This window comes from Clinocottus analis, unplaced genomic scaffold, assembly GCF_023055335.1.
Source record: "Clinocottus analis isolate CAN_PGR_092001 unplaced genomic scaffold, fCliAna1.0.p SCAF_31, whole genome shotgun sequence".
NCBI lineage: Eukaryota > Metazoa > Chordata > Actinopteri > Perciformes > Cottidae > Clinocottus > Clinocottus analis.
Genome location: NW_027176054.1, coordinates 1150912 through 1177219, shown reverse-complemented (window position 1 = coordinate 1177219; position 26308 = coordinate 1150912). Strand labels below are relative to the sequence as shown.

Genomic DNA, 26308 nt, shown 5'->3' with positions numbered 1-26308 from the left:
TCCTCAATGTACTCAAAGTCCCTTAAAACAAGAGTACTCATTATGAAGGATGCCATTTTGCAGTATGATGCTTATGAGTTTATTGGATTACAATGATTAATGCATTAATGTGACTTTATTGTTCAAGCTGGTATTGGGCTTATATTTGTTGATACATCACATACGGCTGATAAGCGCCTTAATTTCACCAAAGGGGACAATAACACATTCAAAAAAATAACGTCGCGAAACGTGTTTTATTTTGAAAAGCCCCGACAGGAAGTCGGCGCCGTCTTTCCCAACATCGTGACGGTGTCGTCGCAGTGGATCAGGAGACTTCGGCTCCGCTCGGAGAAACACACGGTGACTGTATGGTGGAGAACCAGATTCATATCTTTACCTTTTTCTGGGGACCGGCTGTATGATTAAGCTACAATCTTCAATGAGTAAGCATATCCCAGTAAGTAACGTGTTTCTTTCTTTTTTATATACATATTGTGGCCGCCATGTTGTTGTGTTTTTATTGCGTCGGTTTGTGTCTTGTCTGTGCAAAGAAAAAAAATCAGTACGTTATCGGCACCAGCTGGCCTGCGACGGGGTTTCTCCTTCTTCTTCGTTGAAAATCACGGGTTTATAATTATCTCCGTGATGCTGACGCTTAAACACCAACAACAAAAATGACTGTTTTTTGTCTGTTTGACTCTTTTTCGCTGCACGGGGTTTCTCCTTCTTCTCCTCCTCCTTCTTCTTCGTTGAAATCACGGCCTGCTCCGTTTAAATACCCCCCACGACTCCGCCGCTTCACGTTAACATGACATTTGTCGGTTTTTGAATCGTTAGCTTATCCGTTAACAACCGTTTTTAACGTTTTTTTAACGGTTAGTTGCGACGTTCGTAACGGTGAAGGAAGCAAGGAAGGAAGGGAGGAAGGAAGCGGCTGGTCGGGGATGCGCAGCGCGAGCTGGTCACTCGGAAGTTACTAACGTTAACGATAGCGGTTTATTCTTCTTCACGTGAAACACATATACATGTCTTCTTCTTCGTGGCTTCCTACTGTCGCCATTTTTTTTTTTGTTTAAAAAGCGGTGTGATGTGTGGACTCATCCTCCTCACGGCTCCGGAGAAAAGGCCTCTAAAACGTGAGATGATGGCGCCCGAGTCTCTCTTCACACGCACACAAAGGACACTTTACAGCCTCCTTAACACAACGCGAACGACATGTCATCCGTTTAAATGACCCCTTTCCTTATCTCGCCTCCTTTTTGTCTCTTTATATCACCTCCCTTCCAGTCGTTTCAGAGCTCTCTTTGTCGTAGTTTTCTCCCAAAAATGCTGCTTTTCAGCCGGAAAATACCGGATTAAACAAAGCATACATCAGCTTAGTGGTGCTGTGTGTTTTTTTTATAGCAGTATTTGGAGCACAAGCTGTCCTATCAGTGGGCATACAGTTGCATCTTGACTTGAAAGGTTTAAGTGAGAGTCAGTGAGTCAGACCGTGGTGGTAATAACAGTGAGCGAGGCCTCGTGGTGAGCTCTCACAGGTTTGACCTACATGTCAGATATGACACATCCTTCCCATTGTACACCAGCAGCCATTAGGTAAGATAGCACACAGTGCTGCAGTGGCACTTTATGTAACATGCTCTTTTATTTAATCATCTTTTATAGCTCCATGTTTTTGTTGGAGACACAAAAATAAAAAACATGTCCTGTGTGGAATTCAAACCCTGGCAGGGATTAGTGCCTTGCTTATTGATATTTTAGCACTTGTAGCAGGTGTTTACATGAATGCAGGTGGTTTATTATTATTGTTTTATATTTTATTTATGTTTGGGCTGTGAGGCGCAAGTAACATACAACCATTTAAAAAAGGACAAAAGCAATAGACAAAGAGTCTCACATCTGCATTCAACTCTGGTTTGCTTTTGTTTGGGTCACTGATTTTAAAATTGACGCTCTAGAGAAGTTATTATTATTATAGATGCAGTTTTTGTCATGACTGTTTTTTTTTTTTTACAATGATGTAACTCAAAAGTGTTTGTAAATACATGATGCAACTGTGTGGCAACACAGATAGGCTCATATATGTATATGTCTTATTTCTGAAGGTATAACAATACATATCAGCATCAATGTGGATAATATAATATTCAGTGTTTGTTCCAGTTTCTCAAATGTGAGTTGGAGGTTTATTCTTTTTAAAACACGAAACGTGCGCGACAAGAAGACAAAGTGCGCCGACGAGATCCATTTGCCAAACCAATACAATCATGGAAGAGTTAATCCACCGATTTGGGATTATTTTAGTCGAACGTAACCGGCGAGCCGAAAGGACTTAAATTAAGCAATTTTTGTGCCGGCGAAACATTTGTGGCGGGAAAACCCTCTGAAAACACAGATATAGTATTTGTGCACCTTGAACCCATCTTACGTTGTCCGACATTAAAAAGCGTCTCCTCCCTCCTTGTCTCCCTCCTCGCCCTGCAGCAGTTCTGTGGTGTTCTGGGTCACACATTTATGGAGTTTCTGAAGGGCAGTGGGGACTACTGCCAGGCTCAGCACGCTGCCTATGCAGACGAGTGAACGGCCAAACTCGCCATCGATCCCACACACTTGAGCCACAGGAGGCACACTCAGCCCGGGACGTTGGCAGGACCGGGACCGCCTCCCAGAACCAGCGCTCCTCGGCCTGGATGGGGTAACTCCACCCGCTGCACACTGCCCTCGTCGGCGATCCGCCTGGCCAGGACCAAGGTGGAACCAGCCTTGTTTTTCTCTTCCTTTTCTTTTCTTTTATTCCAGAGTAGAGGGTTTTGAGTTGTTTTTCTGATTGTCCACCCCCCCCCCCTTTTTTTTTGGGCCGCCAACTCTCTAAATTTGCCTGTTGCAGCCTTCGTTCTTTTAGCCAACCTCGAAGAAGACCGGAGGATTTCCCTTTCTAGGTTTCAAGAAGCTAGTTGGACCTTTCTGTTGTTTTTTTTGACATTCCCTCCGAGTTTTAACTAAGTGTTTACATCAGTGTTTTTACTCTGTGGAAGACTTTTGGCTTTTGTTATTTTCTTCTTCTTTGTTTTTATTTTTACGTCGTCACAATGGCTCGCATGAACCGACCGGCCCCTGTGGAGATCACCTACAAAAACATGCGGTTCCTCATTACCCACAATCCCACCAACGCCACCCTGAACAAGTTCATCGAGGTGAGCCCTCAGGTTGAAAGTTCAAATGTGCTCAGAAAGCGGTCAGGTTTAGCCTCCAGGTGTTAAAGTAGTAAAGCTGGACTGTGTGTTCACACTACGGGACAATGATGCTTCAATCAAAGCTTGAACTGTGATAAAACACACATTTGTTGCTTATACACTCCTTTTTTTTTAACAGGAGCTGAAGAAATATGGAGTGACCACCGTCGTGAGAGTTTGTGAGGCCACCTATGATTCCACTCTGGTGGTGAAGGAAGGGATCCAGGTTCTGGTGAGTTCACTCACGCCTGCAAGACCTTAACTACTGTCCACGTGTCCAACCAAAAGAAAAACCACACTACCTGTTGCACCGCTGAAAGGCATGCTGGGTACATGCCCTTGACATTTCAAGAATGGACGAAGAGATAGAGGGAGCCGGGTCTCAGGTAGCGGCCCATCGACGGGCGATTCATTAGTGCAGAAAATGGTGAGAAATGCCTCGACGCACAGTTTCCAGAGATCAGATCGATGTTTTCAAACAGATGACGGCAGGCGATCCTCTCGTTGGAGAAGCTGCGACCAACAAATGTTCTGCCTCCCACAACACTGCTGGCACTGGGCAACACCGTTTTGTTCGTGGATTCACTGGATGACATGTCTCCTAATTATGTCCCAGAAACCGATGCTATCAACAAGTACTAAACTTAATGTGTAACCGCGAAATAAAATCCATAAAAAGTGAAATGAGACACTTGGTAAAGGCAGAACGGCCTCAGAGCTCCCTGCAGCAGCATTGTATTTCCCCTGCAGCTGGTTCACACTTCCTTTGTTTTGGTTTCCAAGAAACCGGGCAGATGACATCATCCCCCCCGCTCTTCTCTTCCAGGATTGGCCGTTCGACGACGGAGCTCCTCCCTCCAACCAGATCGTGGACGATTGGCTGAACCTGCTGAAGCTGAAGTTCAGGGAGGAGCCGGGTTGCTGCGTGGCCGTGCACTGTGTGGCCGGGCTGGGGAGGTGAGCGGCCCGCGAGTACCACGCTCTGAGATCAAAGTACCATGCTCTTATATCATGAAGTACTATGCTCTGAGACCAAAGTACTACGCTCTTATATCATGAAGTACTATGCTCTGAGACCAAAGTACTACGCTCTTATATCATGAAGTACTATGTTCCTATCACTCAGTGTCGGTCGGTTGTTGCAGGTAACATCTGTGGCGTTTCCTTCTGTTTTCTACATGAAACATTTGGTGCTGAAACCATTTTTATTTATTTGTGAAGTCGATAATCGATCACAAATGGTTTTTTTTATTCATAATCAAACAACAAAATCAGCAAGTTTCAGACATTAAGCTGCAGGAAAATGTAAAAGAATCCCCAAAAAATGCATTTTCTACCCATAAAATAATGTTAAACTAATCAGAAACCAAGTCTGACATGTTTCTTTTAGAAACTATTACTTGCATACAAATGTCTCTTCTGCCTCATTTTGATGTGTGTGTATAGGATTAGATAACATATTGGTAGATTATTTAATTCAGTGATATCTGGTGGAGTTACTACAACAATCAACACAATAGAATTGTGTCCCCATGTTGTGTGTTGTGGTTTAAACTGAAACTAGCAAAAGAATAAATTGTTGTTTATCTGAACTGAGGAACAGGAACTCGTCTCAGACTTTAATCCGTTGAGTCACGAGTATGGAGGTTGTAAAATTTGGCCTATTTTTAAGTTTTGGTTTCAGGTTGAATCGTCTTTATGATCATTAGTGTTGCAGCGGATCATAAAACTCACAGATCGTGTCGGATCACAGAAAGTGTTTTTATGGATTAGTAGTTTTATTGATGTATTTTAAGCTGCTTAGAGGTATTTTAAACCGCTCACGACTCCCTTTTTCATATCTATTAATGTTGTTGTGAAAAACAAGATCACATGTGAACGCATCATGATGACGTTATCATTTACCATCAGCCAGGACTCACTTTCACCGAGCAGAGCCTGAACGCATCATCATGTAACTGTAGTGAACCTCCACTGCTCCTCCGTTAGCGGTGCTGCTAGCATTACTAGCTCTCCTCCTGTTGGTTCTCCATTAGCGGTGCTGCTAGCGTTACTAGCTCTCCTCCTGCTGCTCCTCCGTTAGCGGTGCTGCTAATGTTACTAGCTCTCCTCCTGTTGGTTCTCCGTTAGCGGTGCTGCTAATGTTACTAGCTCTCCTCCTGTTGGTTCTCCGTTAGCGGTGCTGCTAATGTTACTAGCTCTCCTCCTGTTGGTTCTCCGTTAGCGGGGCTGCTAATGTTACTCGCTCTCCTCCTGTTGGTTCTCCGTTAGCGGTGCTACTAGCGTTACTAGCTCTTCTCCTGTTGGTTCTCCGTTAGCGGTGCTACTAGCGTTACTAGCTCTCCTCCTGTTGGTTCTCCGTTAGCGGTGCTACTAGCGTTACTCGCTCTCCTCCTGTTGGTTCTCCGTTAGCGGTGCTGCTAGCGTTACTAGCTGTCCAGCATCCTGGCGCGTTGTGGTTTCTAACCGACTCGCCTGCTCCCTCGTGTCTCTGCAGAGCTCCTGTTCTGGTCGCGCTCGCCTTGATTGAATGTGGGATGAAATATGAAGATGCTGTCCAGTTCATCCGACAGTAAGTGAGACACGACAATGACTGTTCACATCAGTGTGTGATGAACAGGGCTAACACACACCCTGAAATATTGATAGTGTTAATGATAATCGTAGACAATCCGGTGCTTCCTTCAATAGTTTTAGACTCTTTCCACCTCCAGTCAGTCGTATTTTAAGTGTAATTAATTTGCCAAAAAAGAGAAGTCACAATAATTAAAGTAAAAGATTATAATTTGACAGAGAGCATTATTATTTATTTTATGTATAGATATTGTCATCATTTTGGTCACATCTGACCTGGTAACAGCCCTGATTTATGCCCTTATTCTGAAAAACTAGTCTCAAGAAAATAAATATCCCATTAATATTCACATGCAGTTGTGCATGTTATTGTTAAACTCCCTGTAAATAACTTATAATACAATTATGAAATTGATAAATCCCCCAAAATGCTGAATGTTCTGCTCTTTCACGTTCGCTCAAAAGAAGGTTGTGTTTTATTTTAAAAAATGACACCGTCCACTAGTCCACCGTCAGCTGATACGACAGCACAGAGGACACACACTTTAGTCTTTAATAGACCTGTGTGTGTGTGTGTGTGTGTGTGTGTGTGTGTGTGTGTGTGTGTGTGTGTGTGTGTGTGTGTGTGTGTGTGTGTGTGTGTGTGTGTGTGTGTGTGTGTGTGTGTGTGTGTGTGTGTGTGTGTGTGAGCTGTTCACTAAGTGTTTCCACCCTCTAGTGGACAAACTGCGTAACGACCCGTTAACGCCCCAAAACATGCAGTATTTCTTCAGACACACTAGAATATTTTAAATAAAGTGAATATGTGTGTTGTTGGTCGGACGCTCGTCCTCTTCCTGACGTCAGCTGAATGTTTCACTGGAACATGACGCCGCTCCATCATGTCTATAAATAGCTCATGGATCAGATCACAGGAGCTGACGCGTCACAGCTTGAAATGTATTTTCAGGTCCTTGACATGATGATGAAGACGCTGACTTTACATTCCAGCATTGAATTCATGGCAATATGTCTTCTGGAAGAATCCACCAAGATATTATTGATTTTATAATAAATACATTTGACAAATTCAGGATATGAAATGCCTCACAAAGTACAATTGTCACTTTTAATATAAAAAAAAACAAATATTGCCGAAGCCGTCCTGCTCTGCATTATCCCCCAAAAAATGGAAGTGTGTGTGTGTTATTGATTGAGTGTAATTCAAATTAAACTCTTGCTATCAATACATTTTTTAGTGCGTTTCATCTGCTTTATTAAACTCAAAATAGGAGCGACTGGAGGCGAACAGATCATTTAAACAATATCATCACACGTGTGTTTTTGTCGTCTTCATCTTCGCGCTGATCTTCTCGTGTTTTCCTGGCAGGAAGCGCCGAGGAGCGTTCAACAGCAAGCAGCTGTTCTACCTGGAGAAATATCGTCCAAAGATGCGCCTGCGCTTCAAAGATTCCAACGGCCATCGCAATACCTGCTGCATCCAGTAGAGCCTCCTCTTCCTCCTCCTCCTCCTCCCTTTTTTAATTTGAACCTTGCTACCTTATTACCCGGCAGGCTTGTTTCCTTAGTCATTGTGTTGGAAGTATTTTATTTTGAAAAAAAAACATGCTGTGTAAGTTTAAACTGTCCCCTCCCCCTTTCCTCTCCAGGGTTTAAAATCAAGTGTCATGAAAAAAAAAAGATGAATTAGTTGCGTGAACTGGAATCACCGTATTTTCTCTTCATCTCCCTCTTCTCCCCCCTCCCGCTCCTAAGAAAAGAAAAGAAAAGAAAAGAAAAGAAAAGCCCGTGTAGAGCGGCGGCGCTGAGTCGTGTGTCATCGTGAAACGTTGGATTCGTTGTTTTTGTCGTCTGCAGAACGCAGCCCAAAGAAGTCTGACTGGCCGTGTCGCATCTCCTGAGGGCGCGCCTGAAAGATAAAACATGTCAGCACATTTATACCCCCCTTAGCCCCCTCCCTCCTTAATCCCCCCCCCCCCCCCCCCCCCGGTAAAAGATTGTTCCGGCCCTGATCCCAGACAAAGCGAGCGAGGGTTCCCCTTCCTTCAGGTCCGGTGGTTCGTCCATAAATGCCTTACAATCGAAGCGGAATGGAGGCGGGAATCGAACCCTCGCCCCCGCCCGCTTGGCATTGGGGAGAAAAAAAAAAGGCGTTTCATTTTTCTACTCGGAAACAACAACAAAAAACAACAAAACTCTTAAAAAAACAGCAAATAGAAATGGTTGCCTTCGTCTTGTGCAGGAAGTCTTTCACTTTGACCCTTCAGTGACTATTTTTTAATATTCGATGCTTAACTGTTGCAATATTTGTCAATTGAAAGTCTAGGAATTTCTATTTCTTTTCTCTCATCAAAACCTTCTGTTTACTAATTAACTGCCATGTCCAAAATGTGATTTTTATTTTTTATTATTATTATTCTTGTTATTTTTTTTTAATCTTTTCATATTTTTTTTTCGTTGCTTCAAACTGGACTTCCAACGTCTGCGATATTTTGTACGCCTTTTTATTTGATGTCCGTAACTTAAGACTTGGATACTTGATGATTTTATGTATTTGAAAAAAATGTGTACTATTATTAATATTATTATTATTATTATTAGGTTGGCTATTTATACTATCAATGGATGTGTGATTTAGTACCGTGAGCGACAAAGTTGTACCTGTTCACCAACCTGTGAGAGTACATTAAAGATACACTGAAAAACTACAAGTCAAAGTTATGAATTATTATCTTAAACGCTTCACATTGTGTCTCTTCTTCTTCTTCTTCTTCTTCTCCTTCTTCTACTAATTGTTCTGCTTCTTATCCTCAATTACCTTCATCTTCTCTCATCTTCAGTTTTTTCTTCTCATGCTTCTTCGTCTCCTTGTTTATCGTCTTCTCTTTCCTCATCCTTTGTCTCCTTTCCTTCTTGACGGTGATATATAATGATTATATATAATATGTATATTTAAAAAGGTATAATATATATTTAAAATGTACAAAGTGTGTATAAATATGCAAGGTGTACATACTCAAAAACATTTAAAATAAAAATATATTATGAAATCGATATGGCATAATATCGCAATATTATCGATATTGTATCGAGATACTGAAGCGACGTATCGATCTTTATATGAACTTTTTGGTTCTCGAATATTAAAAATTGATTGCTGTTCCAGGCCACTTGATGGCGCTGTGATGTTTCGTGTTGAGGTCGGCGGGAACAAACATGGAGAAATTAGAAATGCGGCGTCCGTGTTTCAATCAAACATCTGGACTTCCTGTCTCTTCCTGTCACTTGTTACACAAAAAACATAAATCAAAATGGCCGCTGGTCCTCTAGAGCTGGAGGCGGCAGCGCGTAGGAAAGTTTCCTTCAAAATAAAAGCACAGTTTTTTTTCTCTTATTTTTTAAATTTTTTCACCCAAGAGGGCATGGACCCCGCGACCACATCTGGGTCCGTGACCCATCAGTTGAGCAACACTGCGTTATAAACCATCGTTTATCATATTCTGAAGTACTTAAATGCGACTAAAAGGGTTTAAAAAAGCTGATTTCTTCTTTTTTTTTAAAGTGCGCGAGCACAGTGAACACATTGAGGTTTAAATGTGTTTATTTGTTGTTTGTTAACAAGTTCAGAATAAAACTTGTTTTCTTAAGTATTATCCTCATGATGAGTGAAGAATATACCCCAAAAGAATTCGAGAAATTTGTTTCTCGTTCTTCAAATAATGTCATTTTATTCATGCATTGCACAATAATATTGCTATGAATCCACATGTTCCAGGTGGGTTAATGTGTTTAAGCTCCGTAGTGCAACAAACCAGCGAGAGGTTTATCAAAATGTGTTTTATTTCCTCCTTTGTACAACTCGAAGACGTCGCTCCTCGATATAATACCTCGATATAATAAATAAGAAGTCATATAAAACTGCCAGAGAGGTTTTGTTCCCCACGCGCTCCAATCACAGAAACAACGTCGTGACAGCAATTATCCAACACGTTTATACACAGAGAGCAAGAAAGGGGGGATGAAAGAGGACAAAGAGAACGTCTCCCGAGCGGCGCCGACACATTTACAGAGACGTGAAGACGGAAACATGGCCGCCGGGTTCGGACACGTCCATTTCACGGCTCAGAAGAGACGATGGCCAAAATAAAAAGGATCAAAATTAAACGTTCAAAAGCAGACGTTTGCGTTTCAGAGTCCACCTTCATGAGTCGCTTCTCCAAACGAGCTCACGACAAAGAACAGGAATTAAGAAGAAGAAGAAGACGAGCGCGTCTTCCTCCCGTGGTTCCGGTGTCTCGCTGGTGTTTCCTCCTCACATGTCCCCGGGGCCCTTCATGCCGGAGTCCTTGGCGGAGACCGGCGAGGCCACCATGGGCAGGACGCACTGGGACGACTCGCAGAACCCGTTCAGGCCGGCGGCGCCGGGGGGGCCGGGGACGCCGGGAACGCCGGGGACGCCGCGGGGGCCCCGCTGCCCGTCACGCCCGTCAGGGCCGTACGCCGGTCGCCCGGGCTCACCTGAAAGAGAGAGAGAGGGTTAAAACTTGGTCCCGAGACCATCCGACGGGTCGCAGGAGATTGAATTTGGGGTCGCAGAATAAATTTGCTTAATTTATTTATTTATAAATTAATTTTTTCATCTGCAGTTCACTTTTCAGCCACAAGGGGAGCCTGAACGTTTGTAATAATAATGGAAGCCTCCGTACGATAACCGCTAATACGCATAAATCAGTGTATCACTGGAATCATTCATTATCATAATAATCATTAGTAGTATAGTTATTATTATCATTATTATGTGTGTGTGTGTGTGTGTGTGTCTTTGGCCTGAGTGGAATGATGTGAGTGATGATGAGTCACCTGGTAGACCGTTGGCTCCGGGCGCTCCCTTGGCTCCTCTGGTTGTGGGTCCTTTGTCCCCTCGGTCGCCCTGGTCGCCTGCAGAGAGAGAAACACAACGTCAGCGGGAAGGAACACGCCGGATTTAATCTGCCCGACGTAGCCGTGAGGTCAAGCTCAGACCTCATCAGCTCCCTCGTTAACATCGAGGTGAACCTGATTGATCCCCGAGGAGGAAGTCAGAACGGGACAGGAAGAGGAAATAAAACACCTGAAGACATTTATATAGACTTCTATACAACCAGAGGAGTCGCCCTCTGGTGGCCAGGAGAGAGAATGCAGCTCTAACACATGAAGCATAGACTTCTATACAACCAGAGGAGTCGCCCTCTGGTGGCCAGGAGAGAGAATGCAGCTTTAACACATGAAGCATAGACTTCTATACAACCAGAGGAGTCGCCCTCTGGTGGTCAGGAGAGAGAATGCAGCTCTAACACGTGAAGCATAGACTTCTATACAACCAGAGGAGAAGCACAGACTCACCTTTGGGTCCTTTGCGACCCAGAAGCCCAGCGGGACCCTTCAGACCCGGCAGCCCTCGGGATCCGGTGTGTCCGGGGAACCCGTTCTCTCCGGAGGCGCCCGCGGGGCCGGGCGGGCCGGGGGGGCCGGGCAACCCGGAGATGCCGGACTCCGGCCGGCTGAGGCTCGCCGCCAGCTGGGCGAGCTGCTCTGTGGGCGGGAAGACGTTCACAGTTTATGTGCAGAAGCTTTTACCTGCCTTCACGTGAACGAGGGAGCAGCAGGTGCAGGAATAATGTCTGTTATTCTGGTTTGAGTTATCTTAAATGTAATTTTCATAACGTCACCAGAGACACATTTCTGAAAATGCGGGCAAATAAAAATGAAAAAAAAGTGCCTTACATGCCGCTTATATTCAGTGAGATGTGTGTTTGTAACCTTTAATGGTCAATATTAGTTATTGTTAATAGTCCCTGTTCGTTAACTCTACATTTCTTATTAAACATGGAATATTACTTTGTCTGATAGTATCAAGATGGATGGATGGATACTTTATTTATCCTCGAGGGGGAATTTGTTTGTTGCATGAGCAAACAACTTACATATTAGACTATCCATCTATCCATCCATCCATCTATATATATATATAAATATATATCTATAGATATATATCTATATATCTATATATATATATATATATATATATATATATATATATATATATATATATATATATATATAGACGGGTGGAAAAGGGGCTTTAATGCAGCTGCATGTGTATTCGTCTGAATACGACATGAAGAAGAACGTTGACAAAGAGCAGACCCTCACCTTGCATCACCCTCATGCACACCTGTTTGATGTGTGTGTCTGTTGGGGATTTTCCCTGCACAAATAAAACAATTAGTCACCCAGAAGAGTCCTTACAGTTTATATATATAATATTTTTAAAACAGAGTGGTCCTCACCGCCGGCCCCTGCGGCCCCGGCAGCCCCGGGGCCCCCATGTCTCCCTGCATGCCTCGGGGGCCCGGCTGCCCGTCTTTGCCCTCTTTGCCCGGCTGGCCTCTGCCGCCCTCCGGCCCTTTGTTCCCCGTCTCCCCCGGTGGGCCCGTCTGGTGGAGCAACACACGGGACGCACAGTGAAGCCACCGGGACAGTCGCGAAGGCAGCGGTTCTCAAACTGACGGGCGCGACCCTCTAGTGGGGCGCGGAGGTATTACAGGTGGGGCGCCACCCTCTAGTGGAGCACGAAGGTATTACAGGTGGGGCGCCACCCTCTAGTGGAGCACTGAGGTATTACAGGAGGGGTGTCACCCACTAGTGGGGTGCGAGGTATTACAGGTGGGGCGCCACCCTCTAGTGGGGCACGGTGGTATTACAGGTGGGGCGCCACCCTCTAGTGGGGCACGGTGGTATTACAGGTGGGGCGCCACCCTCTAGTGGAGCACTGAGGTATTACAGGAGGGGTGTCACCCACTAGTGGGGTGCGAGGTATTACAGGTGGGGCGTGACCCTCTTGTGGGGCGCGAGGTATTACAGGTGGGATGCAGATTCTTAAAAAAAAAAAATTATGTTTTTTTTTTTTTTTTAAGAATCCTTTATTAATGAAGGAGCTTTGTGCTGCTGTGAAGCTCTGGGGCTTCAATGCCTTGCTCAAGGACACTTCAACATGAAACTATGGGGACAAAACAGGGATCCAACCTGCTCATCTTTTTTGCCAAATATGAGTTATGTTTTGCACATAAATAACTTTATTTGCACTGTTTTAACAAAGTGATTGCACATGTTATTAGTTGTTGTCAGATGGAGCGATTTGGTTCACTTTAAAGGGATTTACATTTTCTTTAATCTATTAATTAAAAAAGCGCGAGTGGAGGACATTTTGCTTCCTCCAAAGTGGGCGTGACAGAGACAGTTTGAGAACCACTGGACTAAAGCAACACGAGGTTCGGTTGTGACGGTTTGTTTTGTTTTGGGGTGAACGTACCGATCCTTTCTCTCCCGGTTCTCCTTGATCGCCCTGTGGAAGGAGGAAAAGATGAGTTTTTCACGTCTTAATGATTTTACGCTCAGTGTTTCCGTCGTCCGTCACTCACCAGCTCGCCCAAGTCTCCTGCCGTTCCCTCGTCACCTGCAGAGCCCTGCAGGCAGAAATATATAAATGCATGACATCATAGTTTGGGCTCTTAATGATAATAATAATAATAATAATAATACGATCTATGAAACATACCTGGTCTCCTTTTGCGCCGTCGAGACCGACGGCCCCCTGAGGACAAAAGGAACACAGCGAGTTGTTTTAATAATAAATCTGCATGTGTTAAAAATATTACGTCAAGTAAATTATCGTTGTTTTAAACTCTTTTAGTTCATGTTTTTCATCTGCTTTTCCTCAAAATCGCTCTGTTTCTAGTCAAACTGCAAATGTCAGACCATGAATCTATTAGGAAGAGACGGAAGGTTGTATAGAAGTCTGTGCTTCATGTGTTAAAGCTGCATTCTCTCTCCTGACCACCAGGGGGCGACTCCTCTGGTTGTATAGAAGTCTATGCTTCATGTGTTAAAGCTGCATTCTCTCTCCTGACCACCAGGGGGCGACTCCTCTGGTTGTATAGAAGTCTGTGCTTCATGTGTTAAAGCTGCATTCTCTCTCCTGACCACTAGGGGGCGACTCCTCTGGTTGTATAGAAGTCTGTGCTTCATGTGTTAAAGCTGCATTCTCTCTCCTGACCACCAGGGGGCGACTCCTCTGGTTGTATAGAAGTCTATGCTTCATGTGTCAAAGCTGCGTTCTCTCTCCTGACCACCAGGGGGCGACTCCTCTGGTTGTATAGAAGTCTATGCTTCATGTCTTAAAGCTGCATTCTGTCTCCTGACCACCAGGGGGCGACTCCTCTGGTTGTATAGAAGTCTATATAAGTGACTCTACTTCTCTCTTGATGTATTCCCTCAGTAAACATTGTAAACATGAGTTTATGTCTCGATCTCTAGTTTCTAGTCTTCTTCTATACAGCATGATGTTCATTTAGTACTTTATGGTCTGTTAGAGTCAAACAGACCATAATAAGGGGATGCTTTAGGGGCGGGGCTAACTGGTGATTGACAGGTCACTACCACGATGTTGTTGATCTGGGAGTTGTTGGTGTTTCGGTCTCTGATCGTGTGTTTTCAGTTCACAGACGTTCATTGTAACTTTCTGGTCATTGATCAGTGATCTCTTGGACAGAATGTATTGATCTCGTATCGTCTCCTGAACGTCGTGTCTCTTACCCTGTCGCCCTTCTGGCCGCGGTAACCAGCGGGGCCGGGAAGTCCGGGAAGACCCTGGTTCCCTACGCCTCCCTGTTGAAACACACACACACACACACACACACACACACACACACGCACACGCACACACACACACCGCCTTAACCTGAGCACATCCACAGAGAAAACAAAAACATCTCCAGCTTCACATCATCTGATCTGTGAGGCTGTAAGGACCAAAGACCCCCTCACACACACACACACACACACACACACACACACACACACACACACACACACCCCTCACATGTTTCTGGGTGTGTGTGTGTGTGTGTGCTGATTGTGGTGTACAGTGGGCCAGCGGGTTTCAGGCATTCCTGGGGAACAGAGAGCTCTTTCAGGCGTCTCAGCCTTCAGGTTCCTGCAACAAGAGGCCTTTCATTCTCGCTCGCCGGCGGATTACAGACTTAAGCGCAGAACTTCATAAAGGACCTGCCGCTCCGCTCATAAAGGACACGGCACGAGGCTTCGTGGGCTGATCTCTCCTGTTGAATAACACGTCCAGGATGGGAGTCGGCGTGTAGGAACACCGAGCCGCTCGCTCTGTGTTTCGGGGGTTCGATCTCTGGAGGTTTGAGGTCTTTGCAGCAGGAAAGAGGCTTCGGCCCTGAGCTGTCAATCAAACCTATGAGATGATTATGTTTTCATGAAAACACATAAATAGTTTAACTGCTTTCACGGTCTAGCCCTCCCCCGTCACAGTGTCACTATAATCCTGTTGTTTTGCTCTCGGGTTTAAAGGGATGTCGGTCACGCTCTTTATTTATTTATCCAAACCAGATGTTGAACAAATGATGACATCGTCACAATGATGACAACCCCTCCTTCATGTGTGTGATTCAGGGTTTGTTTCTTTTTAATAACATTCATACTTAGGAGACAAAACGGGGAAAAAGAGTTCCTAAATCCGGACTTCTTCTTCCCAAAAAATGACTCCTTGAGCCGTCCCCGAATTTTTCGTTTTTTTTGGGGGGTATTTTTTGTGCGGTTCAGGGCCTTAACAACAGCCCACATCCGAATAAAACACATTTTTTGGAAAGATTAAGACGTAAAGAATCAGAATAAAACTAAGCATTAGGATGTTACAAAGGAGTTTAAGTCAAAAAACTGTGTTGTTCGGTTTAAAAAATGGAAAAATTAAGTATTTTATGCCAAAACTTCCTCTGTACGGGGCATGCTGGGACTTAAAATGTCCGTTTGCTTCCTCACTTGCTGTGTGGCTTTGTTTTACACAACAACAGGAAGCCGTCAGGACCAGTAAACGTGTAAAGGGGTACGTATTAAGGATTTAGTGAAATTTCGTGGTCCACCGTAGAAGTTAACGGTTACTTTAAGTATTTTTAAATGAATCATGGTTTGAGTTCAAATAAACGTTGTCATTTTTAACATTCGAGGCACCGAGCCTGCAGCCAATCACAGCGCGGCTGAGGGGGAAGTGGGCGGAGCAAGAACAACGTGACGTGAAGATGCGCACGAATGGATCTGGTCCCGCTCGGACTCGACCTTTTGACCTGTAAGATGCAAAGACTCGCTGGCGTCCTCCACGTTTATGACATATTTCCTCTCGTGGTCTTTATTACATATAATCTGTTCACGTCAAGGAACAACGGCGACAACGTTCCAGCTGTTGTTGTCGTCTCCTCCGGTCCGTGTTGAGGAGATTTCCTCCCTGATGCTAAACGCTAGCAGGATGCTAACAGCTATAAAAGGTCTTACCCGAGCTCCCGGCGCTCCCGCAGGCCCGTCATTCCCTCTCTCTCCTCGCCCGCCCTGAAAGGAGAAGAGAACATCTCAATGTGGAAAAGATAAGATTAAATAATCCTTTATTAGTCCCGCAGTGGGGAGATTACAGGATTACAGCAGCAGTAATCCAGTTTAAAATAAATGAAGTATTTTAAATAAACAGTAAAAACGTAATAAAAACAATAGCAAATGAAATATACAAATGGAATACAAAAAAGAAATACTTAAAAGTACTTCAATGTATTATTTATTGCACCAGATGAACGTAATTAAAGTGTTAAAGTGGTATGAAGTGGTATCAGTGTGTCGACTGAGAGCTTGGCTTGTTAGGCGCTGGCCAGGAAGTGAAACCTTGTTTCCTGTTTCCTGTTTCCTGCGTCTCGTGAAAGTGAAGTGTCTCGTAGACTCACCGGTCCTCCTCGGGCCCCGACGGGCCCCACCTCGCCCTGCTCGCCTCGCTCGCCCTGCAAGCAGAGACAACAGGAAGTCACATCGCTGTCAGAGGCACCGGGTCTTTTATCCAGTTCTTTAAAAAAATACCGTAACCAATAGAAAACCTGCTTCTAGGTGATCGAAAACGTCCTCCCCAAACTAAAAAGTGTGTGTCTGCAGCCACGAGGGCTGTGTGAATAATGTTGTGTTATAATAAAGCAACACATGTGAGATGTTGTTCAGATGTGTAAATATCAGTCTACATGTTTCTGGTTCAGAGGAAATGAAGATGACACACAGAAAGAAATGAAAAGGTTTCAGGTCCAACTCTAAAAAATGACTTTCAGGATGATTATTAGTTTGAAATGATGCAGCTGTAAAGTCACAACTCTAACAAACCAGAACACAACATGTGAACATTCAACATGTGAAGGTTCTCTATGTAAAGGTTGACTTAGATAAAGTGAAGCAGAACAAAGTTAGAGAGGGTTTAGAACAGAGAACATTCAGGCGAGGACTCAAATAGCCCCAATGGACCATTTGGCTATTTGGCTATTTTGGCTATTTGGTTATATTTGAATTTTCTCATCTACCAAACTATATATTTCACTTGTACATTACTTATAGTGTTCAATACATCCAGATACAGCAGCTTTTGGCTTTTTATTAACAAAACAATCTATGATTTACAGTCTTATACAACGATCTCTCAGTCTAGGTTTGATATTTAAACGGATGAGTTCAAATGCAAAGACTACGTTCTGTTCTCGTCAGGTTTGATGAGCGTTTACGAAGCGTTCTCTTGAATGTTATTGCAACACAAAGTGTGTAAACATACCTGTTTCCCTGGAGACCCCATCAGTCCCACAGCACCTGGATCACCTGTTTCACCCTGGGGACAAAAACAATGAGGAAAATCGTGCAGTTTATTTTACTTTCTTTTTAAAACATACAGTCTAGAAAAGTTGAGTAAAAGTTCGTCATACCGCTGCACCGCTGACTCCTTTCTGTCCGTAAGCGCCGGGCAGACCCTACGAGAAGACAACCACACCAATCAACAAGACGTCGCGCTGCGGCCGATGACTCGGGGGTCAAAGGTCACACTTACAGGAAGTCCTTGTGCGCCGGCGTCACCCGGAGCCCCATCCTTTGCTGTGAGACCCTAAAAATACACGAAAAAATTTATTAATTTAAACTCTCAGATGTTGGAACTTTTCCATCAAAAAATCCAACTGCTGTAAAATAAAAATGTATTTTTAGTCACCTTGGATCCTGGAAGACCAGGGATCCCGTCACGGGCATCCGGACCAGCGAGGCCCTGAAATACCAGAAAGTTTATGAGATATTTACAGAAAAATGTCTTATTTTTTCTATTGAAGGAACCGCCGAGGACCAAAGAGGGTTTGATGAACGTCCTGTGAGCAGAACCTGCTCCACAGCTCAGCATTGAGAGCCAATAGCACTCATGTGGTTGCATTGTGACAAGATGAATATGTTTTTTATGCTGGTTTTTATTGATCGATCGATTGATTGGTTGGTGCTCACCGGCCCTCCTTTTGGCCCCGGCACTCCTCTGATTCCAGACGTGCCTCGATCCCCCTGCACAGAAACACAGAAAACACAAAGAAAGAAGCAGAAACATGTTGAATCATCGAGCGTATTTATGTGAACGTTCATTAGGTATATTAGATAATATCTTTAAAACATCACTATACCTGTGTGTGTGAGAGCTCACCTGTATTCCCGCCGGCCCCTGCTCACCTATGGCTCCTCGTTGACCCGGGTCGCCCTGAAAGACGTCGTCGTTAATGGTTTTTGTATCAGTATTCATGTGATAACGTGCAGAGAGGGGGCGGGGCTTACCAGGGCTCCCTGGATCCCTCGAGGACCTCCGTCACCGGGCTTTCCACGAGGTCCCTGATGGAGGAGACGGGACATTTAGTCGTAGTCGAGATGTGTGTGTGTGTGTCTGTGTGTGTGTGTGTGTGTGTGTGTGTGTGTGTGTGTGTGTGTGTGTGTGTGTCTTCTTACATTGTCCCCTTTGGAGCCAGTGATTCCTGGGAGACCTCTAGGTCCTCCTTGACCCTGAGAAGAGACAGAAAGATTCAGAGAGAGAGAGAGAGGACGTCTCACTGTTAGAGAGAGAGAGAGAGAGAGAGAGAGAGAGAGAGAGAGAGAGAGAGAGAGAGAGAGAGAGAGAGAGAGAGAGAGAGAGAGGAATATCTTACAGGAAGTCCCTGAGCGCCAACTTCCCCCGGCAGGCCTTGCTCTCCTTCCTCTCCCTGAAAAAGAGGTAAGTTGTCGTCAGCTGTGACGAATCCTGAGCCGCTGAACTCCGACCTTTGTGTTTCCCGTTCAGTCGCAACACATTCGACAAAGAAATGAGCAAAGTTTTACGCCGACTGTGTTTGTTGCAGGAGTAAGATCACAGAGGATGTTACGTCACATTTAGCGACTTACAATGAGTGCATTCAACCACGAGTACAAACGCAGCGTCATCGCGGCGTGTAGCATCAAGCTAACGGTACCTTGTGTCCTTGTCTTCCGGGCTCACCGGACTCCCCTTTCACGCCCTTGTGGCCCTGCAGACAGACGGGGAGGAAGCAGAGGTCACAAGTGCACTCGAGTCCGGGTCCTTGAACAGGTCACAATGAGCTCCTCTGCAAATGGAAAGAGTGACGTTTTTCCCGCCCAAACCTTTGTTTTATACGGGGATTTACTTTGTGTTTCCCACCGTGGAGTTTTGGTACTCAAACTAATCGTTGCCGTCTTTCTCTCCAACTGGTCTCCAGTAAAGTAACGTTAGTCCCGCTGGATCTAACAATCTGCTCCCGCAAGAAAATGCCCGCATTTTATTCCTAGGACCTGGAACGCATCTCAAACTACATCGTCCTGCTGCAGCAGGGGCTGGCGCTTGTAATGCTATCAAGCTAAGCTATGTGAGACATCGTTTTCAGTGAAAAAGTAAGTCTTATTTCATTTTTTGGGCTAGAAGAAAGTTGTCTAGGTTTGCCCCACAGACGAGTTAATAATATTGGTGGACTCAGTAGGTCGTGAGCTATGTAGAAAGGTGTGCTAATCACGTGTAGCATCAAGCTAACTATACGAGTTAAAGTGGGATAAAGAGGACGTCCGCCTTCGTGACGTTTTCACTCACCTTCATGCCGGGGAGACCAGAATGACCGGTGAGTCCGGAGGGGCAGGCGTTGGGACACTGAAAAACACAACAACAGCCTATTTTGAGGTCATGGAAGAGCGCCGCCACTAGGGGGCGCCGCTGTCCAGCGACGCCCCGTAGAGGAGCCATGAGCTCCTCTGTCGATATGTATGAGTTCAGGTTTTAATGTCATGAAGAAGACGATGTGCTTTTGTACTCTCGATTTTAACGAGTAGCTTAACGAGCACATGAACTCGTCACTCTTTCAGTTGTAATAAAAAAAATCTGAAATATAACGTTCGCTGACTCTGTGGTTACTATGTCAGCCATGTTTTTTTAATTGTTATTCTTCTTCCTATTAGCATCAACCAGAGTGCTTCATTCTTGCAGTTTAAATGTTTCGCGTTATACCAAGTGCTTTTATTTTGGCGAGACCGAAAACAGTTTTGTTGAAATGGTTGTAAATTAATCTTTTTCAGGATCAAACTTACCAGATCCTCGCCTTGGTAGACGCCTGGAGGACCCTAGGAGGTAAAAAACATCTTGAAAAATGAGCTTAAATACACATTAAATCATTAATTTAGGGGATTTTTCATTTTGCTCACAAACAACAAACATTTTACTCTGAAATGTATATGAGTTAGAGTTAGTGTGGAGACAGAAACTGTTATTGTAATATTTTAATCATATTTACCCGCGGCCCAGCAGCACCCGGAGCACCCACTTGACCTCTTTTGCCTCTTACTCCCTGTGAGAGATAAATATTTATAAATAAATATATATATATATATATATATATATATATATATATATATATATATATATATATATATATATATATATATATATACTTTATTGCAGGAGTGCGTAAACATTACTAACATGATGATTCATTTTATCAGGAAAAAAAATAATATTAGTTAAATGATAGGAAAAGACTGTAAAAAATTACTATAGCAAAAATCTATATAAATATATATTAGATAACAGATTCAGGAATGTCAACAGCTGCCCTTGTCAATAAACTTATTAGTTAAGTTTTAGGTATTTAAAACCTTAAGAAATATAAAGTTTATCATGTTGTCACTGTGAATTTTAAACATAACTAACTTCACATGAATGAAATCATGAGTCTACTCACAGTTGGTCCGACTTTGCCGAGTTCCCCTGGAAGCCCGTCTGTTCCCGGGATGCCCTGCAGCACAACATGAAGTACACAATGAAGCCTCCGAAACACCCACACTCATGCAAATGCTGATGTGGTGAGTATGAATATGAACACAGACATGTTCAGAGGCGGAAGTCAAAGTGCTCAGATGTTTTATTTTGGTGAAAGAGGCAACACCCAAACACACAACAATCTAATCAACAAATTAATCATAATGTATTATTATAGGTATAGATTATCAACTGCATGATGCGCATATTAACCCCTCAGTAATTATGTTTAAATAATAGAATATATATTATTCTGCATAGAGAGTACTTTTACTTAAGTTACATTTTGAATACAAGACGTTTTACTTGCAACAAAGTACTTCTACACTGTGGCAGTACTTTGTTTTCCACCACTGCTTATTTTTTATCAACGTGAAAGATATAAATATTATATTAATACTCACATCCAGCCCGTCAGGTCCGACGCCCTGTGGGAGAGACGACAGGGATGCAGTCAGAAAATATTCTTTTAAGATGGATGGATAGATAGATAGATAGATAGATAGATAGATAGATAGATAGATAGATAGATAGATAGATAGATAGATCAGTTTAATATGATATAAAACATAGAGCGGCATGTCATCTGCATATTGGCGAATCTAAAAAACTGATGTTTTTGACATTTTTCTTACATTGAAAATGACTTCTAATCCCTGTTAGGTGAAGTTATTCTGGTTTATATTTGTGTTCTTACCGGCTCTCCTGAAAGCCCAGGCGGCCCAGAATCCCCCTGAAAACAAACAACAACAAAACCATTGAATCGGACAGATATACAACAATACAAAACATACTATACAACAAAACATACTTTTGGTCCTTTGGGGCCGACTGCACCCGGGTCTCCAGGAGGTCCAACGGGTCCCTACAAAGATGACGAAACATTAAAAAAACATAATGATAAAAACAAATCAAAATCCAGCTGAAAACATTGTGAACGGCACACAACTGAGGAAACAACACCTTCATGTTCACGTTAACAATGCTGATGAAGTTATTCTGTAACCAACAAGGTGTTGACATGGTGTTGTTGTTGTAAACAAGGCGTTGTTGTTGTAAACAAGCCAACAGTTTATCTGCATTTCAGTGATGAGAAGAAGTCGCTATTATTGATTTTAAGAGCGCGGCCAAAACTACGGAAATAAGTCGTAAAAATGTGACAAGAAGCGATCGAGACCTGAACTCAAAGTGAGGAAAACTTCCTCTGATTGTGCTCGTCTTTGGAGGCTCTGATTTATAAAATATGACATCAAGAAGGGGGCGTGGCCTTCCTGCCTTAAGCTCCTCCCCTCACCTGCCTCCCCCATAAATAACCCTCAGCAACAGTCTCTACTCCGCCAAAGGCCACAGCCAAGGAGAGGAAACAGGAAGGAGCCTAAAGCCAAACAACCAGACAAGTTCTCCTTTCGCACCCAAACAAAAAAATCATCTCCTTGTCTCCTCATCCCTTATGTCCTCATCTCCTCCACTCTTAATGTCCTCATCTATACAGTAGGTGTACGAGATCGGTAGCCATTTTGTTTCTGCTGCTTCTCCTCCAGTCTGGTACCACATGAGCCTCAGGGTCTGTCCTCAGCCCGTCAGCACACTGAGTCCATTCTGCGGCTCGGGGCCCGGTCCCGTCAGCAGCAGGAACCCTCTCCCCACTTTCTCCCCCCTTGTCTCTCCCCCCTCGATCCCACACAAAAAGACTCCTGTTCCTGTCCGGAAGCGACTCCACACTCTCCCCCCTTAAAATATACAGATGGGTTTATTCAGGGCGCTCTCAGAGGAGGAGGCCAAGACAAACTGCTCACAGCAGCAGCAGCTCAGATCTTACAGAGAGTCAATACAGCCTCCGGCTGGAGAGTCAAGACCCTCTGATTCTCCGTCGCGACACACTCACGTCTGCGCCCGGGAGGCCCGCGGCGCCGGGCGCTCCGTCTCTGCCGTTGTCGCCGGCGGGACCCTGGAACAGAAGGAGAACACGAAAACACATCACACCGCGTAAACAACAACAAGTCTGACTGCGCGATGAAAACGAGGATGAAGAAGTTCAAAAGAAAGTTACTCACGGGTCCTCCGCTCACTTCCGAGTCATCTCCTCGGTCGCCCTGAAGAACCAGACGAGGACAGCGGTTAAAGAACGTTAGCTAGAGGACTAACTGACGTTAGCTAGCTAACGGACATGGACGTTAGCTAGCTAACGGACATTTTCTAACAGACTAACGGACGTTAGCTAGCTAACGAACTAATGGACGTTAGCTAGCTCACAAACGTTTTCTAACGTACTAACGGACGTTAGCTAGCTAAAGGACTAATGGACGTTAGCTAGCTAACAAACGTTTTCTAACAGACTAATGGACGTTCGCTAGCTAACAGACGTTTTCTAACGTACTAACGGATGTTAGCTAGCTAACAGGCGTTTTCTAACGTACTAACGGATGTTAGCTAGCTAACAGGCGTTTTCTAACAGACTAATGGACGTTAGCTAGCTAACAGGCGTTTTCTAACAGACTAATGGACGTTCGCTAGCTAACAGGCGTTTTCTAACAGACTAATGGACGTTCGCTAGCTAACAGGCGTTTTCTAACAGACTAACGGATGTTAGCTAGCTAACAGGCGTTTTCTAACGTACTAACGGATGTTAGCTAGCTAACAGGCGTTTTCTAACAGACTAACGGACGTTAGCTAGCGTCCGTTAGTGTGAATGTGAAGACATTGAGGACACTCGGGTGCATTGGTTTATTTTTTCTGTGATTTCAGGGACTCTTTTCACCTAGTATATGTTAAATTATGCTCTTTTTAAATATTTTTTTTTAACTTTTGGCATGCTTCATATTTATATGTAGTAAATGATTCAGCATCTTCTTCAGTAAAATGTAATATCCAGACGTGTGAAGAGGCCTTTGAAACCGCATTTGAAGGCAAGGCGAGTTCATTTGTGTAGCACATTTCAACAGCACGGTCGACAAAGCATCAAAACATAATGCAGAAGAAAACAGGATTGAACAAACAATTAAGAACATTCATTTTAAAAACATGAAAAACAATCAAAAAGTTGCACTTTAAGAAATAAACCTCAGTAGTGAGGTGCAGGAGCTGATATCTGTGAATCTGTTTGCATTAAAGGCAACAGCAAACAGAAAAGTCTTCAACCTAAACCCTCATGTTGATGAGATTACGCTAAATCTAGTGCATTTGGGGGAATTTGAACTCAGGAAACCCGGATTATCGGACAAAGAAAAACAGCTTTTTATTCTTCTGAGGGATCACGATTCATGTCTGAGTTTATTTGTGGTTCATTTTGGAGCTCACAGAGCAGCATTTAACCTAAATGAACTCACTGTAGTTCAATAAAACAGCGTTAGCAGGACGCTGCGCTCGCCGTCATGTGAGGACTGAAAAGCTGCTTCTCGTTCACCAGAGAGGAACCGGTCCACCATTAAAAGCAACACACGGCGACTCACATCAATGCCGTCCACTCCGGGCACGCCCGCTACTCCGACCGGCCCCGGGGGGCCTCTGGGACCGACCGGGCCCCTCTGCAGGACAAACACACACACACACACACACACAATTATAAATTCACTTTTTTTTCCTTCTCGGTGAAATTCATCTCTAAATATCTCCTGGAGCTGAAGGGCAGCGCACACAGAGCCTCATTGTGTGTGAAACTGGACCTGGTTTCCCATTACACTCCCATTACACTCCCATTACACTCCCATCACACTGCGTGTGTTCAGAGGACTGGTGCCGACTGGACCTGATGGGTTCCAGGTGCGTCCGCTGGGACGAACGGACCCCAGTTTTTGACCGTTTTTTTAAAGATAAAGTTCATAAAATAATTGTCTTTTGACGTAGATCATTGTGGTTTTGAATGCGTACGTCATTCAAAGTCACTTAAATTAAACATTCACGTGTCACATGCTGATTTTACACATAACGCTGCATGAAACCAACAAATATTGTTAAGAATATCTAAAATTAAAAACAAAAATTAAATAAAATACAAGTAAAGTCCCCAAAAAAAGACTTCATGAAGATGTATTTGAAGTAAAATCACTACATGAACACACGGTTGATATTAAAAGGGTAATGTAGGGAGAAATAGGAGTAAATAAGTTCATTAAGGTAGAATAAAGCAAACTAAATAAGCTTTAAGTGCCAACAGGAATATAAAATATAATTCCACAAGAGACTGGCCATAACATCCCATATATAAACGTACTTATGAGGATCATACGTTCACCTCAGAGTCTCAGTGTGTTAAATAAAACACTTCTCGGTGCACTGAGCCGTCTATAAATGCCTCAGTGATCCCACAGAGCTGCTCCTGTGGGAACAATACGGGACGCTGTTGGATGAAGAAAAGAAAAGAGCAGCTGCATCTTCTCACCTGAGCCGAGCAAATCAGCAGGATTTGCAGCAAAATCACCAGCGAAGACTCTCGACAGATCCCGGAGAGAGCCATGGTCTTCCCAGGGCCGAAGGAAGATGCTCGAGGAAAAAAAAGTCCCTTTTTCCCAGATCAGACGGGGCTCACGGACGGTCCACCTGTCAGCCTCCCCGTCACTGAAACCCCACCGCCTGCTGGAAGGGGGAGGACGTTGAGGTCCTGATTATTCAGGAGGAGAAGGAGGAGGAGGAGGAGGAGGAGGAGGAGGAGGAGGAGGAGGAGGAGGAGGAGAAGGCTTTTCCACGCACACTGGGAGGACTGTACTGACCCTTACGTTGAAATGAAGTTGAATTTGATGCCCCACTCGGTGGAAAGTAGCCAAAACCAAAGAAAGGGTTGATAATGTCCTAAAAACAATTACATAAAATAAGCCACCCAACTATATGAAGTAGTCAAAATAGCTCTGCCTCTTCCAGCTACCACACAATTAAGTTAAATAAATACTTTTTCAATTCACTTAATTACAGTTGTATCGGTTGTATGAAATTTCATTTAGATTTGGTCAACTTCATTTATTAAGTTTGATTCAACTTATTTGTCAACGATTGTTTCCAATAATTTTAAAAGTAATGAAATATCTTTCGTAAATTTAGTCGACCAAACCCAACAGCCCAACAGAATTGCGTAAGGCTGAAAGAAGAACACTCTTTGTGATTGAATTAAGTTAATTCAAAGAATAACTTTTTAGTATTAAACATTTAAAACGCTTACAGTTATGTACTCCACTAATATAGGCTAATGTAGCCCATATTTTTTTTTAAATGCCACTTTTTCAAATTTTAATTCGGTGCTGTGCTTTCGTGTCACCGCCAGATGGGGCTGTCGCACCACCCCTTCCGATATTATGATTAAATCTGC

At 43.8% G+C, this 26308-nt stretch overlaps 2 protein-coding genes across 6 annotated transcripts; one reads left to right on the top strand and one right to left on the bottom strand.

The window, feature by feature from the left end:
• Nucleotides 1-3042: 3042 nt before the first annotated feature.
• Nucleotides 3043-7574, top strand: ptp4a1 (protein tyrosine phosphatase 4A1). The gene is made up of 5 exons (XM_068595746.1): nucleotides 3043-3176; nucleotides 3355-3447; nucleotides 4042-4172; nucleotides 5713-5787; nucleotides 7159-7574. The coding sequence occupies exons 1-5, from the start codon at nucleotides 3072-3074 to the stop codon at nucleotides 7274-7276; spliced, it is 522 nt and encodes a 173-aa protein (XP_068451847.1). The 5' UTR covers nucleotides 3043-3071; the 3' UTR covers nucleotides 7277-7574.
• A 2027-nt stretch (nucleotides 7575-9601) lies between these two features.
• Nucleotides 9602-26204, bottom strand: col9a1a (collagen, type IX, alpha 1a). Of its 5 annotated transcripts, none has more exons than XM_068595741.1 (33): nucleotides 26162-26204; nucleotides 25391-25584; nucleotides 24462-24536; nucleotides 23067-23105; nucleotides 22898-22960; nucleotides 21824-21877; nucleotides 21710-21745; nucleotides 21417-21440; nucleotides 20936-20989; nucleotides 20489-20542; nucleotides 20286-20318; nucleotides 19795-19851; nucleotides 19166-19219; nucleotides 18866-18919; nucleotides 18669-18722; nucleotides 18501-18554; nucleotides 18373-18426; nucleotides 18183-18236; nucleotides 17902-17955; nucleotides 17746-17799; nucleotides 17624-17668; nucleotides 17476-17529; nucleotides 16616-16669; nucleotides 16179-16232; nucleotides 14424-14495; nucleotides 13387-13422; nucleotides 13250-13294; nucleotides 13141-13173; nucleotides 12119-12265; nucleotides 11982-12036; nucleotides 11172-11360; nucleotides 10650-10727; nucleotides 9602-10307 (listed from the first exon to the last, which is right to left on the bottom strand). In XM_068595741.1, the coding sequence occupies exons 2-33, from the start codon at nucleotides 25463-25465 to the stop codon at nucleotides 10102-10104; spliced, it is 2064 nt and encodes a 687-aa protein (XP_068451842.1). In that variant the 5' UTR covers nucleotides 25466-25584; nucleotides 26162-26204; the 3' UTR covers nucleotides 9602-10101. The 5 variants fall into 5 exon arrangements, with proteins under 5 accessions (XP_068451842.1, XP_068451843.1, XP_068451844.1 ...); XM_068595742.1 differs by lacking the exon at nucleotides 26162-26204 and adding an exon at nucleotides 25719-25970; XM_068595743.1 differs by lacking the exon at nucleotides 26162-26204 and adding an exon at nucleotides 25719-25970 and having other exon boundaries at nucleotides 25391-25581.
• Between the last annotated feature and the right edge of the window lie 104 nt (nucleotides 26205-26308).

Bases quoted from the DNA above. Each gene is read 5' to 3' on its own strand.
- ptp4a1 (XM_068595746.1), top strand. From the start codon at position 3,072: ATGGCTCGCATGAACCGACCGGCCCCTGTGGAGATCACCTACAAAAAC. The intron at 4,173-5,712 runs GTGAGCGGCCCG...GTGTCTCTGCAG, and splicing joins TGTGTGGCCGGGCTGGGGAG to AGCTCCTGTTCTGGTCGCGC. The intron at 5,788-7,158 runs GTAAGTGAGACA...TTTTCCTGGCAG, and splicing joins GCTGTCCAGTTCATCCGACA to GAAGCGCCGAGGAGCGTTCA.
- col9a1a (XM_068595741.1), bottom strand. From the start codon at position 25,465: ATGGCTCTCTCCGGGATCTGTCGAGAGTCTTCGCTGGTGATTTTGCTG. The intron at 20,990-21,416 runs GTGAGTATTAAT...GTTGTGCTGCAG, and splicing joins TCGGACCTGACGGGCTGGAT to GGCATCCCGGGAACAGACGG. The intron at 10,308-10,649 runs GTGACTCATCAT...TCTCTCTTTCAG, and splicing joins CGGAGCCAACGGTCTACCAG to GTGAGCCCGGGCGACCGGCG.